The sequence below is a fragment of the Spermophilus citellus genome, assembly GCF_964194105.1.
Source record: "Spermophilus citellus genome assembly, chromosome: 4".
Taxonomy (NCBI): domain Eukaryota; kingdom Metazoa; phylum Chordata; class Mammalia; order Rodentia; family Sciuridae; genus Spermophilus; species Spermophilus citellus.
In genome coordinates this window covers 138,796,940-138,812,185 of record NC_138185.1, presented here as the reverse complement: position 1 = coordinate 138,812,185, position 15,246 = coordinate 138,796,940, and the positions used below count along the sequence as shown (strand labels likewise).

The following is a 15,246-nucleotide window of genomic DNA, read 5'->3' as shown; positions in this document are numbered from 1 at the left end:
TGTCCTTGGAGGAGGTACTTTCTAGAACCTAGGCTGTCATTTAGGTGAAGTTTGTATAAAAATAATGTGTATATACATGAAAAAGTGAGCATCAGGCTTCAAGAAGGTGTCTCCTCAGTCTTTCCCTGTTAGCAGATTTTAATTTCTCTATTTGGTTTTCTTACTTATGGTGAATAAATGCTTTCACAATGGCAGTTTGCCAAGCACTTCCTGATTTGAATATAATATTCTTATAGCCCACGTCCCCCAAGTTTCCAGAAGACTTCAATGATGGAGAGCATACAAAGCAGGTAATTTTCTGATGCTTTAATGGCTGTCTTCAGACTTGGGCTTTAATTACTGTTTTTCTTCTTTTTCAATTAGTAATCTTCTGCTACTCATTCTCTTGTGTCCTGGGAACAATATGGGAGAAAGTATCAAAAGATGAAACACTTAAACTGTTATTGGATTTGAAATACACTGTAAAAATGCTAAGGGCTGGTGGAGAAAATTAACAAACTACAGGGTTCTTTTGTGTGATTCATTGTATTTTTGAAGTGCTATTTGGACCCTTAGTTTGGCTATTGAGGGTGTGGGGGGTGGAGAAAATAAATTTACAGCTCATTGTTTTAGATAAAACTTGGGACTTTAAGACAAAAATACAATTTAAAACTGTAATTCTGCTCTGTTTTGTGGGTGAAATAACTTACTTTGAGGGGAAGTGTTGGACTTTTTTTAGACAATCTGATTGATAGAATTTTAAAGCAAGATAATTTCTCCCACAGAACATAAATATCTGAGTGTGTGGGTGTTATGTATTTCACATCATAAAATAATACTGGCATCCAGCTAATGTGAAAGAATAGTAGCAAATTAATGTATTGTACTTCTGTTATGCCTTTCTTCTTTGTTCAGTTGGTTGTCTTGGTGGAGCCTGCAGTGATTGATTCTTTCATATGGAAGTTTGTCCCTTAAACTGACTTTTATTGACAATTATGGTCAAGGCAAAAATCCTTTAAATGATGAATATTGAGAACAGAAACATAGAACACTGTAACAATTTGCTGTTTCTTGCTTATTGGTTATGTCTGGATAGACATGCTACTTCTCTAGACTTTAATTTTTCTCACCTATAAAATAAAGAGAATCAGTATGCATTATTTATATTAACACTAACATTCTATCATTTGGTAATATTTATCATGGCATTTATTTATGGCTATAAGGACCCACTCTACCACATCTATTTAGTTAGTGAAGAACCATTAGAAAACACATTGAGTTGTTTTTCCACTTCTTTTGTTAGCTGTTAGTAATGATTTGAATTGAGCCCCTTGTTTGGTTTCTGGGTATCATAACTAAATGTTTATTTCATAGTCTTTTCCTATAACATGCTATTTTAGTCAGCTTTTTCGCTGCTGTGTCTAAAGGACCAACCAAAACAACTATAGAGGAGAAAAGGTATTCAGGGGTTCATGGTTTCAGAGGTCTCCATCCTAAGACAGCAGGCTGTATTCCTTGGAGCTCGAGGTGAGGCTAAACATCATGGCAGAGTGTGTGCCAAAAGGAAACAGCTCCCATGGTGATCAGAAAGCAGAGAGAGAGTCCACTCTCCCAACACAAAATATATGTGCCATAGCCACACCCCCGATTAACCAATTTCTGCAGCTATGACCCTACCTGCCTCAAGTTACCAAAGTTAATCCTATTAGGGATTAATTCACTGATTAGGTTAAGGCTATAGCCTAATCATTTCTCCTCCAAACCATCTTGCATTGTCTCACACATGAGCTTTTTGGGGATACCTTACATTCAAACCATAACACATGATTAGTCCTATTTAGTACTTTTTTTTTTTTTTTTTTTTTTAGTACCAGGAATTGAGCCCAGGGGCACTTTACCACTGAGGCACATCCCTAGCCCTTTTTCATATTCATACTTTATCTTGAGACAGGGTCTCACTGAGTTCCTTAAGGCCTGGCTTTGAACTTGAAATCCTCCTGCTTCAGCCTTCTGAGGCAATGGAATTATAGGTGTATGCCACCGCACCTGGCTTATTCAGTACTTTAACATGGTGACAGCTATAGTGGCCTAGGAACTTTATTAAACAACCAAAATGACAGCAACCATGTAAACCATTTCTCATAATGAGGATTATTGTCCTATCATCAACTCTGTATTAGGTTCCCTTGAGCCTTTGAGTTAGGCATGTATTAAAGTGACACTAAACCAAACCACACCACAACCAAACCACCTTCCATGTCACTGCATTTCATCTCAAAGGAGGGAACACGGGAAATGCTGATAGACTGAGTATTACATAATTTTTGTCACAGAAATTTAGCAGTAAAATAGGGTCTGTTATGCTGAATGAGGTATCATTGTTTTTACCAGTTTTACATAACTTTTTCTTAAAAGTTGAATCATATCAGTTCCTATCTTTATAATATAAAACTCCTATATTACATGAAAAGTAATTACCGGTGTTTTTATTTCACACTAAAACAGGAGTGGAAGTAATTTATAAAAGATATATAGTAGGAAAATGCTTAATAAAATACATCTAAAAATTAAGAGTTTCTTTTTGGTGGAGGAGGGAGGTGACTGGGGATTGAACTCGGGGGCACTTAACCACTAAGCCACATCCCCAGCCCTTTTTTGTATTTTATTTAGAGACAAGGTCTCACTGAGTTGCTTAGGACCTCACTAAGTTGCTAAGGCTGTCTTTGAATTCACAATCCACTTGCCTCAGTGGTTACTGGGATTATAGGCATGCACCACCACGCCCAAGTAAAAATTGAGGCTTTCTGATCTCAAATGTTCATCTAACGTTGTTTTTTTTTTAACTTTTTTTTTTTTTTTGGTTGTTCACAACATTACAAAGCTCTTGACATATCATACTTCATACATTAGATTGAAGTGGGTTATGAACCCCCAATTTTACCCCAAATGCAGATTGCAGAATCACGTCGGTTACACATCCACACAAAATCATCTAACGTTTTTTAATAAATCCTGTTATGAACAAGAGGATTAAGAATTGTTAAGCAACCTTTCCAAGTTTTAGATTTTCTTCAAGAGGCTCCCTGCTATGGGAGTATAACCAATAAATAGCATAAATTGAGAGAATTCGAGGGAATGATTGATATCAGTACAAATAACACAAATGGAGAAGAAAAAAATAAAAACAGTATGTTTAATATGCTTTAAGGATTCTAGCAACTAGTATGTTTATAATATCACTAACACTGGGCATCTAGAGCTATTTGGTTTCTGTGCTTATGTCTTCTATGTAGTATTTTGTGTGTTTGTAAGACCTAAGTTACACTTCTTTCTTTTTAAAATTTTTTTAGTTGTAGATGAATACAATATCTTTATTTTTATTTATTTATTTTTATGCAGTACTAAGGCTCAAACCCAATGCCTCACATGGGGTAGGCAAGCACCCTCCACTGAGCCACACCCACAACCCCTAAGTTCTACTTCTATGTTTACTGAGTTAATTTTTTTTATTGTTTGTGACAAGAAATATTAAAGGCTTCTGCCTTTTAAGAAATACTACTGTTAAATTGTTACACAACTCTGTGGTCATAACAAGGTGTAGGGGGTAAATGACATATTTAGAAATTTAAAAAAAAAAAGAAACTTTTGAAATGCCCCTACTAAGTGCAAGAAGTGTGGTACCTTTTCTGTGACATGAATTGACCATCAGCTTGTCAGGATGATTCCTGAGCATCATTTACTGCATCCTCTCAGCTGTATGCCTGGGTTTCATTATAGAAATCTGTCATCTCCTGGTTGTTAAACCATGACCCAGCAAAACGTCCCACAGCCACAGAACTGCTGAAGAGTGAGCTGCTTCCCCCACCCCAGATGGAGGAATCTGAGCTGCATGAAGTACTGCATCACACACTGGCCAACGTGGATGGGAAAGCCTACCGCACCATGATGGCCCAGATCTTCTCCCAGCGCATTTCCCCTGCCATCGATTACACCTACGATAGTGACATACTGAAGGTGAGCTAAGCTCCACGGCACAGAGAGTTTAACCTGGTCCACCAAAAGATCAAGTCAGGTTCTTATTTCTCATGGATTCCTCTAATGCCTCCACCATATACTGAGCTCCAAAAAGCCCCAAATTATACATGCAAAAAGTGTTAACCTGGGCTGGGGATGTGGCTTAAGTGATAGTGTGCTGGCCTGGCATGCTCGGGGCACTGGGTTTGATCCTCAGCACCATATACAAATAAAATAAAGATGTTGTGTCTACCGAAAACTAAAAAATAAATATTAAAAAATTTCTCTCTCTCTCTCTCTCAAAAACAAAAAACAAACAAAAAAAAGTGTTAACCTGCATTATTCTGGAAAGAATAGCCACACTGTTAATCCCTTAATTTAAGGAATTCTAGGTCCATCCCCTTCTACACCTACCCAGGAAATTAAGGTATTGTTCCCTAGCTCTCCTGCTTATGGCCAAAAACATCAAGCAATCAGATCCAGATTAAGTAGTAGAGCGGCTCCCAGTGGAGTTACCTATCCCAACACTTGGGAGGTTTTCTGTCAACACAGATGCCCAAGGCTCCCCAGCATCTCTAGCTTCTATCTCCAGGTATGAGGCTCTTTAAGAGTCTCTTTAAGGATCTGGGTACAGTGGCACAGGAGGATTGCTTGAATGCATAGCCAACCTGGGCAACTTAGCAAGATCCCATCTTTAAACAAGAAAGAAGGGGTGGGGAAAAAGGAAGGAAAGAAAGGAAAAAGAATCTTCTTTAAGGGACTAGGAGCATATGTAGCTCAGTGATAGAATGTATGTTTGATATATGCTAGGCCCTAGGTCAATCCCTAGTGAAAAAAAAAAGTTTTTTCTTTTTTTTAAAAGCTGCCAGGGTGACTTCTGAAGTGTAACTGAGTTGCTTGAGGAGTCTTTAACATTTTTTTCTTTAAAATGTCTGAAGTGAAATAAGCCAATTCCAATAAACCAAAGGCCAAATCTTTTCTCTGATACACAGATGATAACACACAATAAGGCGCACAGGGTGGAGGTGGCGGGCGGGTTGGAGTTCATTGGGTTAGACAAAGGGAAGGGGGGTGAATAAGAATAGGAAAGGCAGAATGAATCAGATATAACTTTCCTATGTTCATATATGAATACAGGATTGGTGTAACTTCACATCATGTTCAATCACAAGAATGAGATCCTAATTAGAATAAATTATACTTCATGTATGTGTAATATGACATATTATGACATATTACTGTCATATATATCTAAAAAGAGCAAATTTTAAAAATTTTTTAAAAAGGAAAAAAATGCCTGAATCAATATAACAAAATGTTAAAATCTGATAAAGTCAACTGAGTATATAACAGATATTGGTTATGTTCTGTATGATTAACATGATGCAATTTTAGAAAACCAATAGAGGAAGTACTGGTAAAACTTGTGGATGATCAACATAGATTTTAAGAAGCAGTTTTTTCTGGTTGGCAATATTAGAAACTTATTTGCAGGGCTATTGATGACTTTTTTATTTGTGTCTTTTTGCTTATCTGTTGTTTCTCTCTCTTTTTTTTTTTTTTTTGTACCAGGAATTAAACCCAGAGGCACATCCCCAGCCCTTTTTTTTTTTTGAGAAAGGGTTTCTAGGGGATATCTTTAATTAGGCTTTGATGATGACATTTTAATTCGTCTCATTTTAGGGCAACTTCTCAATCCGTACAGCCAAGATACAACAACATGTGTGTGAAACCATCATCCGCATCTTTAAAAGGCATGGTATGACCTATTTTAAAAAATCATATTTTTCCATAAGACTTTGTCATTAATAATAAGTGCTATCTGAGGGTTTTGGTACAACCATATATTAAAATTCAATTATAAGCAATTGACTTCATTAAATTTAGACTTATTTTTATAACTTGCCTTGCTGAAGAGAAACTAATTTGAATATTGTAAACTTGCTATTAAAATACAGTTGGCTTGTAGAGTCAGAACTATGACAGTATTAACAATTTTAGCCCTAGATGAGCTCTCCACCTGTAAAATTTAGAGAACTAAAGAAAAGCTGAGTTCAATGGTCCCAGTAGCAAGTTACTTAGCTATCAGATTTTTGTTTTAAGTTGCCTCCTAGGGAGAATAAGAACCTAAATAATTAGTGATTTTTTTCTAATTTGGTTAGGAGCTGTCCAGTTGTGTACCCCACTACTGCTTCCCCGAAATAAACAAATATATGAGCACAATGAAGCAGCTGTGTTCATGGACCATAGTGGGATGCTGGTGATGCTTCCTTTCGACCTGCGGGTAAGGCTCAGAATGCTCTGCTGACAATCTGGGTGCTGTGTCTGTTTACAGGAATGGCTTATCGGTTCATTGTTAATTACCAGATATTTTCCCCCCAGAATTATATTACAAATGTCACATTAAGGAAGTATATTATTACAGGCGTTTTCAGGGTTAAGAGCATTACTGAAGTTTAGTAAATGTTTGACCCTGAATGCCATCCACCTTGCTAAGACCTCAGGTGTTTATGGCTCTAGGAACCAGAACCCTGCATTGCCACATGTGCACCTCAGTGTTGAGCTCTGCTGAGTGACCACAGCAGGTTAGCCTGGTCAACTCAGACAAATAAACACAGGGTATTTTCTACTTTCTAATTCTTTAGTAAAATTCTAACATGTTAACATTCCAAATCAATTACATTCTTGTAACAAGTGTTGCTGCTAGTTGGGTGCACTGATTTTTGCCATGCTTGCTTATTCTGACCCCCAGGACTCCCTAAGTAGCAGTTTTACCAATCATTCACCTACATAGTGCTAGCTACTGTCAAGCCCGTCTGTGTGTATGATAGTACCCGAACAGATCAAAGGAAAACATGAGTGCATGATGCTGAGAGCCATAGCCAAGTAGGAATGACGCATGGCATTTGGGGTTGAAAGGTGACCCTGCTCAGGGATTAGGGTGGCTCCAGGTTTAGGGTGGATCCTGCTGGGAATAGGGCGGCTCCAGGTTTAGGGTGGATCCTGCTGGGAATAGGGTGGCTCCTGGATTAGGGCGTATCCTGCTGCCTCAGGCGCCTGCTCCTTTGGAGTTCCCTGTTGAGTTCTCTGGGGGTTCTGAGAGAATTGGTACGCAGAGCCCGGTGGAGGGAGTGTATTTTTCCCAGGTAGTGTGCGTGTAGAGTGTCAGTGAGAGTTCGGGAATAAAGAGTTGTTGTTTGAATCTACAAGGCTGTGTGGTGGCTCAGTTATTTTGTGCCCAGCCAGACTGTGGCACATATGACAGGCAAGGGTTTAAGCCCTAATTTAAACAAGGCACTTATAAATAGAGACGTGAGTGGTGGAGTGGGTGCTTAGCATGAGTGAGTCCCTAGGCAAGCATTCTGCCACTGAGCTATATCCTCAGCCTATCCTTCCATGTTCTTAGCTTCTATTTTCCTTTTCTAAACTTATACTTAGATACACATAGGTTTGGGGTTTTTTTATGTTGTTTTCTCTATAGCAAAATGGAATATTCAAATTCTATTGAAACTTACATTTCTTTTAATCTAATGATTCCTATAGATCAAATAGAGATATAAATGTATCTCAATATCTATATTATATCAGGGGCTGGGGATGTGGCTCAAGCGGTAGTGCGCTTGCCTGGCATGCGTGCGGCCCAGGTTCGATCCTCAGCACCACATACCAACAAAGATGTTGTGTCCGCCGAGAACTAAAAAATAATAAATATTTTTTAAAAATTCTCTCTCTCTCTCTCTCTCTCTCTCTCTCTCTCTCTCCTCTTTCACTCTCTCTTTAAAAAAAATCTATATTATATCAAATATAGATGCAAATGTATCACATTTTCATCTTATATACATATATATACTTGATCTATATAAAATATAAATCTAAACTTTCTTTTTAATAGCTCCTTAATATTCTGTAATATTGATAGCAAATCATTCAGCTATTTTACTGTTGATGAACATGCAGACAGGTTTCAGTTTTGAGCCACCACAATAATATGGCAATGAACATCCTTTAACATTCATACACTAATACGTTTTTATTTTTTAATAAATTCTTCAAAGTGGGATTGCTAGTTCAAGTCTAATATATGCATAATATTGTTGTAAATTTTATTGTAAAGTTTCAGATTACATTTCTGAAGCTTTAGCAACTAGCATTCATCAGCTGTGTGTGAAAGTGCCTATTTTCCTATACCATGGTCATATATGGATGATATTAATTTAAACATCTTTTGCCAGTCTGATGAGTGAAGTTGAGATAGCTTCTCATTTCTAGTGAGACTGAACATCTTTTTTAAAGTTTATTAGCCTTGTGAATTTTTCTGAGAACTACCTGATTATATCCTGTGTGTGCGTTATGTGTGTAAGGAAAGTAGTTGGGGATTGTTTTGGGGTAGAGACAAATCACATAACTGATATTTGGGCCCTGTTAAAGAAAGAGTAGACTAGCAATCAGAGAAATGCAAATCAAAACCACCCTAAGATACCATCTCACTCCAGTAAGATTGGCAGCCATTATGAAGTCAAACAACAATAAGTGTTGGCGGGGATGTGGGGAAAAGGGTACACTTGTACACTGCTGGTGGGGCTGCAAAATGGTGAGGCCAATTTGGAAAGCAGTATGGAGATTCCTGGGAAAGCAGGGAATGGATCCACCATTTGACCCAGCTATCGCACTTCTCGGACTATTCCCTGAGGACCTTAAAAAAGCGCTCTATAGGGATACGGCTGCATCAATGATTATAGCGGCACAATTCACAATAGCTAGACTGTGGAACCAATCTAGATGCCCCTCAATAGATGAATGGATAAAAAAAATGTGGCATCTATACACAATGGAGTATTATGCAGCACTAAGAAATGACAAAAATCATAGAATTTGCAGGGAAATGGATGGCATTAGAGCACATTATGCTAAGCGAAGCTAGCCAAGCCCTAAAAAACAAATGCCAAATGTCTGCTTTGATATAAAGAGAACAACTAAGAACAGAACAGGAAGGAAGAGCATGAGGAAAAGACTACAGTAAGCAAAGACGAATGGGGGGAGAGAAACGGAGAGAGAAGGGAAAGCACATGGAAATAGTAGGAGACCTTCAATGATACATAAAATTATAAGAGGTTATGAGGGGCAAGGGGGAGGGGAAAAAAGGGAGAGAATTGAACAACAGCAGGGGAGGTAGAGAGGGAAGATGGGAGGGGAGGGGAGGGGAGGGGGGATAGTAGGGGATAGGAAAGGTAGCAGGATACAACAGTCACTAATATGGCATTATGTAAAAATGTGAATATGTAACAGATGTGATTCTGCAATCTGTATTTGGGGTGAAAATGGGAGTTCAAAACACAATTTGAGTCAAATGTATGAAAGATGATATATCATGAGCTATGTAATGCTTTAAATAATCAATAAAAAAATCAAAAAAAAAAAAAAGAAAGAGTAGAAGTACAGTTACATAGTTATACTTAAAACTGGCTTCTTATTCTCTAAGTACTGATTCTTAAGTGAGATTTTTAAGCATATGCTCCCTGCAAGTTGATATTCAACTACAAAAAATAGAAAGTGATTGCTTTTGCAATGGTGGTGCACACCTATAATCCCAGCAACTTGGGAGGCTTAGGCAGGAGGATCACAAGTTCAAGGCCAGCCTCAGGAGCTTAGCAAGATCATGTCTCAAAATAAAAAATAACAAGGGCCAGAGATGTAATTCAGGTAGAGAGCCCCTGGTTTCAATCCCCAGTACTGAGTGGGGGAAAGTTATTATCTTTTGAGAATAATTTTCCAACTATTGATAATGTGTTAGAATTCTTGGGGCAATCAGACAGTGGTTTTGTAATTTTGTGGGTGGTTATTAAGAATATCTTGGGGGCTGGGGATGTGGCTCAAGCGGTAGCGCGCTTGCCTCGCATGCGTGCGGCCCGGGTTCGATCCTCAGCACCATATACCAACAAAGATGTTGTGTCCGCCGAGAACTAAAAAATAAATAAATATTAAAAATTCTCTCTCTCTCTCTCTCTCTCTCTCTCTCTCTAAAAAAAAAAAAAAAAAAAAGAATATCTTGGACTGGGGATGTAGCTCAGTGTATATCACTTGCCTGGCATGTGCAAGGACCTTGGTTCAATCCCAGCACTTAAAAAAAAAAAATTCCCAAAAAATTGATAGGAAATTCACCATAAGAGATAATACCTATTTTTATTACATTGTTATGAATGACATTTTTTTAAATTCATAGATAACCAAAAACTTGCACAGATTTTAATTTGGCATAATAAAAATTTGGCAAAGCCAGGTAGGGTGGTGCACCCCTGTAATACCAGCAACTCAGCAGGCTGAGGCAGGAGGATCGAAAGTTTGATGCCAGCCTAAGCAAAGGACTGGGGATGTAGCTCAGTGGTAAAGTGCACAATTTAAAAAAATAAATGCATGTGTGTGTGTGTGTGTGTGTGTGTGTGTGTGTGTGGCAAAATATATTCAACTAAAAGTAAATTTTCCTCAAGTTTAAATAACCTAGGAAATGCCTCAGTGACAGAGATTGGTGTCTAGCAGTGGAGTCTACTGCTAACTGAAGTATTAGGGAACATTTCAGGAGTGTGAGAGGTGCACAAGTCTCACTACCTTCATGTGTCACTTAATGAGGGGGATAAATTTTGAGAAATGAATCATTAGGCGATTTTGTTACTGTGCAAACATCTTAGAGTGTACTTTTTACATAAACTAAGGTGGCTACAACATCCTTTTGTGATAAAATCTTATAGGGCCACTGTTGTATATACTTTCCATCATTAACCTAAACATCATTGTGTATTGCTTGCCTATAATAAAGCCTCTGAATTGTACACTTTAAAAGGATAAACTCTATTGTATGTGGGTTATATGTCAATAAAGTTGATATTTTTAAAACTGGAAGAATATAATTGTTAGCACATCTTGACATTGACCTTTAAAAATCTTGTTTACTTCTCAGGTCCCTTTTGCAAGATATGTGGCAAGAAATAATATATTGAATTTAAAACGGTAAGAAACAATAGAGGCTTTTTTTCCATTTGGTAGCTGTGGGAAGGAAACCAGGGAAGAATATTTTATGTTCCATGACTCCTTTACAGTAAAGAATTGTGAGCTGAAAGTATTGAGCTTGTAATAGAGTCAGAAAGCCCAGCCCCAGTGCCCATTTCTCTCAGGGGACTGGGAGTTCAGCCCCCTCTATAGAAGGAATGTAGCATTTAAGTGACCTGACATCTATTCTGTGCCTTCTTCATGTCCCCAGGCAACGTACACAGCTCATTATTTTCACAAATGGTTGCTTGGGGGGAAAAAAATCTGGCTATTCTTGATCACAGATGGCCCCTTTTAAAATTTAATTGGAGGGACAAATAGCCAGTGGTCTCTGTGTGAAAACTGCCTACACAGGTAACTGAACAAAAGCTACTTGTAAAAAAGTGGAGTCGACCCAGCAGGAATGCTGAGCACTGAGCAGCTCCTGGCACTTAGCATTGAGGACAGGTTCTCTGTATATTCAGATACCACAGGGGTCAAACACCAAGATCTTCATAAATTGGAGCCAGTATTGTTGTCAATGAGGCGCCCTACCTTCCAGCTTCTTTCTTCAAATGAAAGCTCTTCATGTGCTTTATTCTAGCTACAAGTGAGCAATTAGAGTCAGTCTTAAGGTGTGGGTGTCTGTGTAGAAAGCAATCACTTCAGGTAAAATTGGTTTTGTGTGTAATTTCATCTCTACTTCAGACATTAAAAAACAACACAAAAAAACTAAGCTCCATAGTTTAATATTGCAAAACTGGGAATTAGAACCCAGATCACAAAGCAAGACTATTCTGTCTTTAAGCCCTCTTGATAGATTTTTTTTTTATCTTCGTTTCTTTTATCTTGTTCATACATATTTATTTCTAATAAGTAATGACCTTGGAAATCTGGGTTTCTCTTCAGATACTGCATAGAACGTGTATTTAGACCCCGCAAGTTAGATCGATTTCATCCCAAAGAACTTCTAGAATGTGCACTTGACATCGTCACTTCTACTACCAACAGCTCTCTGCCCACTGCTGAAACCATCTATACTATCTACGAGATTATTCAAGAGTTTCCAGCACTTCAGGTTCCTTCCAAATTTTAACATTTTGAGATTGCCCTGCTAGTTTCATTCACTAAGTGTCTACAACAACTACAGACCTGTTTCTCGGTTTCTGCAGGCAATGAATGACATCTTTCCCAAAGTAGCTTCAAAGGTTTGATCATGTTGCTTTTGAGGTTCATCTTGGGCTCTCACTTCCACCATGACAGAAACTGGTTTTATTTAGGAAGACAGTGTTGTTTCTCTGCACATTATTGCAAAATGCAAGAAATCAGAACCCTCAGTGGCTCCTCCTACATCTGCTCGCTTAACTCCCCATGCCTTTTCACCATGTTCACACACTATCTTGTCTTGGGTAAAGCTGCCAGCTCTCCTCTGGCATCCTTCCCTGTCCCCCACACATGCCTTGCATTACTGCCACTACCATTCACAGGTGTCCCCTTGTCCAAACAGGCTTTTCTTTACCCAGCCATGGTTTGGGCCCTTTTCTCCCTATGAAGCCTGACTGCCACCTTTTCTTAATTTTCATGACTCTTGACATGAGGCATCCACATACTCCCTTGATTTGTGGTGTTTTCTTCAAATGTATTGTGTACTGTTTCAGTGTAGAGCCCATGGTTCCACTTTTCCCTATACCTCATTGCCCCAACTCAGCACCCAGCTCAGCACTCTGAACACTCATTAAGTGACTGATGTAGACAAAAGTAACAATAACTATTCCATCAGCCTGTGCTTATAAGTCAGCTACTACTGAACCAGATCTTTCCTTGTTTGAAATTTGTGTGGATTCAGGCTTTTTAACATGGCTAAAGAACAGCAAGAGTATTATGATGCACGTAGTAAAAGTGTTAAACTTTATCATATTCTTCAACTATAGCAATGTAAAAAGAATGTATGTGAAAGAATAAACTAGAAGGAAAGATGCTGAAATTCAATACTTCTGTGGTTTTAGGGTAATAAATTCACAGTAAGATTCTAGATTTGGCCATATACCTATATTCTTGTATAATGAAAAATAATAATAATTTTTCTTCATATCCCAGGAAAGAAATTACAGTATTTACTTGAACCATACAATGTTATTGAAAGCAATACTCTTACACTGTGGGATCCCAGAAGATAAACTCAGTCAAGTCTATGTTATTCTATATGATGCTGTGGTAAGCATGTAATTACTTTGATGTTGAAAGATAATAATAATAGTCTATGATTATTTTCTTATTATTGCAACCATAAAACTAAATTGTGAGTTTTATCTCCTTTCTTCATTGCTCTAAGATGAAAGAACTGATGGGCTTTAATTATATCAACAATTAGCAAGGATTGGTTGAGGTTTTATTCTATACTAAGCCCTGTACTACTAGTAACCTCCAGGATATTTTATGTGGTGCTGAGGATCGAACCCAGGGCCTCACACATTCCAGGTGAGCACTTTGCTGTTGAGCTACAGCCCCAGCCCAAAGGGTGAAATTTTTAAGAGACTAAAAGTTCTTTAAGCTAGGCATGGTGGCACATGCCTGTAATCTCAGCATCTCAGGAGGCTGAGGCAGGAGGATTATGAGTTCAAGGCCAGCCTCAGCAAGAGACCCTAGCAACTCAATGAGACCCTGTCTCTAAATAAAATACAAAGAAGGGCTGTGGATATGGCTCAGAGTTTAAGCGTCCCTAGGTTCAATCCCCAGCACCAAAAAAAAAAAAAGAAAAAAAAATGTTCTTCAATAACTCACTTCATGAGGTAAGAAATCACCAACTAATTGGTTTTGGTACTTGCTTGTAATCATTTTTAAAATAGTTAACCTTTACTGAGCACCTGTCTGGGTTCAAATTGTTTTAAGTTCTTTATGTGGATTAACCCACTTCATTTTCATGACAGTGCTACTTTATGGAGGCAAGAGAGGGAGTGCTTGTTTGGGAATAAAAGATCTACGCCCTTCCCTTTGTTCTTTTAGCCTGCCTATGTTTATCAATTAAGTCATTTATAGATCATACTGATTTGAATTAGGGGCCTAGATATCTGGTAGGGCCTCATTACCTGCTCTTTTCCTGTAGAATGAGGGCTATGGCATCTCTAGTTACTCTTCCTTGATTTAGCCATACCATAGTATTCCTTACTTTATACTATGGATGTGCATGCAGAGCCTGGAAGAAAAATATTTTAAAAATAAGTTAGTGTTATATTCTGGTGTTGGGAGGGAGGTGAATGTTTATATTTCCTAATTTCTTTTCATGCTTAGTTTTTTCATAATAAATAAGAGACATCCAGGAGATTCAGTAACTAATAGTAACAATCTATGATTAAAGCAGAATGAATAATAGAAGTCCATAATGGCTTATTGTTTTTTATATACCAAAAGACTTGACTAGCATTTCATTTGTCTGTCTGGTACACATCAAGGGTCCACACTTAACTTTTGGTACTGGGGATTGAACCCAGGGGCCCTTTACCACTGAGCAAGATTCCCAACCTTTTTTTTGGAGGAGGGTTGTACAGGTTCTCACTAAGTTATTAAGTTTTCACTAAGATCACTAAGTTACCAAATTGCTGAGGCTGGCCTCGAACTTGAGATCCTCCTGCTCCTGCCTCAACCTACCCAGTCACTGGGATTATAGGCATGTACCCACCACACAACTCGGCTTTTATTTGCTTCTTAGTGGGTCTCTCTTCTCCTCAAAGTGCTGCAACTGTTTGGCAGTGACAGATACAATATTATGTCAGTTGGAAACTGGCAGAAGCCTTGGGGATTGTGCAGAAGGGCTGTAGTTGTTATGGGATGAAGTACTCAGACCTGAGCTTTTATTAAGGGAACACAGATCAAAATGACTCCCTCCCCACCTAAACAGAAATGCCCTGGTAAAGCCTCTCAAGAGCTGGGTCTCCACCCCATTCCATAAGTACAACTTTCCTTCTAAAAATAATTTTTAAATAATGTGGGTTATGTTTTATGTAAACTGGGGGGAAGAGTTCTTTATTCACAGAATTAAATGCATCCTTTACTTTTAGGAATAGTTTGTCCAAAATAAAGGATATGAGTGTCAGAATTCGCCTGGAAATTCTGTCTTGTTCAGTGAGGTGACTCTCATTATTCTCTTTCTCTTCTGCTTTAGACAGAGAAGCTAACAAGAAGAGAAGTGGAAGCTAAATTTTGTAATCTGTCTTTGTCATCTAATAGCGTAAG

At 38.2% G+C, this 15,246-nt stretch overlaps 1 protein-coding gene across 9 annotated transcripts in view; it reads left to right on the top strand.

Annotated features, from left to right (window-relative positions):
- Positions 1–15,246, top strand: part of EIF2AK4 (eukaryotic translation initiation factor 2 alpha kinase 4) — a 104,325-nt gene that overhangs the window by 65,162 nt on the left and 23,917 nt on the right. For all 9 annotated transcript variants that reach the window (XR_014021590.1, XM_081290980.1, XM_081290983.1 and 6 more), the window contains 8 exons: positions 237–290; positions 3,760–3,996; positions 5,680–5,755; positions 6,159–6,280; positions 10,949–10,998; positions 11,926–12,094; positions 13,114–13,230; positions 15,176–15,241. Coding sequence is in view for 8 of the 9 variants with exons in the window: in XM_081290980.1 (XP_081147106.1) it covers positions 237–290; positions 3,760–3,996; positions 5,680–5,755; positions 6,159–6,280; positions 10,949–10,998; positions 11,926–12,094; positions 13,114–13,230; positions 15,176–15,241 (891 nt within the window). In the remaining variant the exon portion in view is untranslated. The remainder of the gene's footprint in view (positions 1–236; positions 291–3,759; positions 3,997–5,679; positions 5,756–6,158; positions 6,281–10,948; positions 10,999–11,925; positions 12,095–13,113; positions 13,231–15,175; positions 15,242–15,246) is intronic.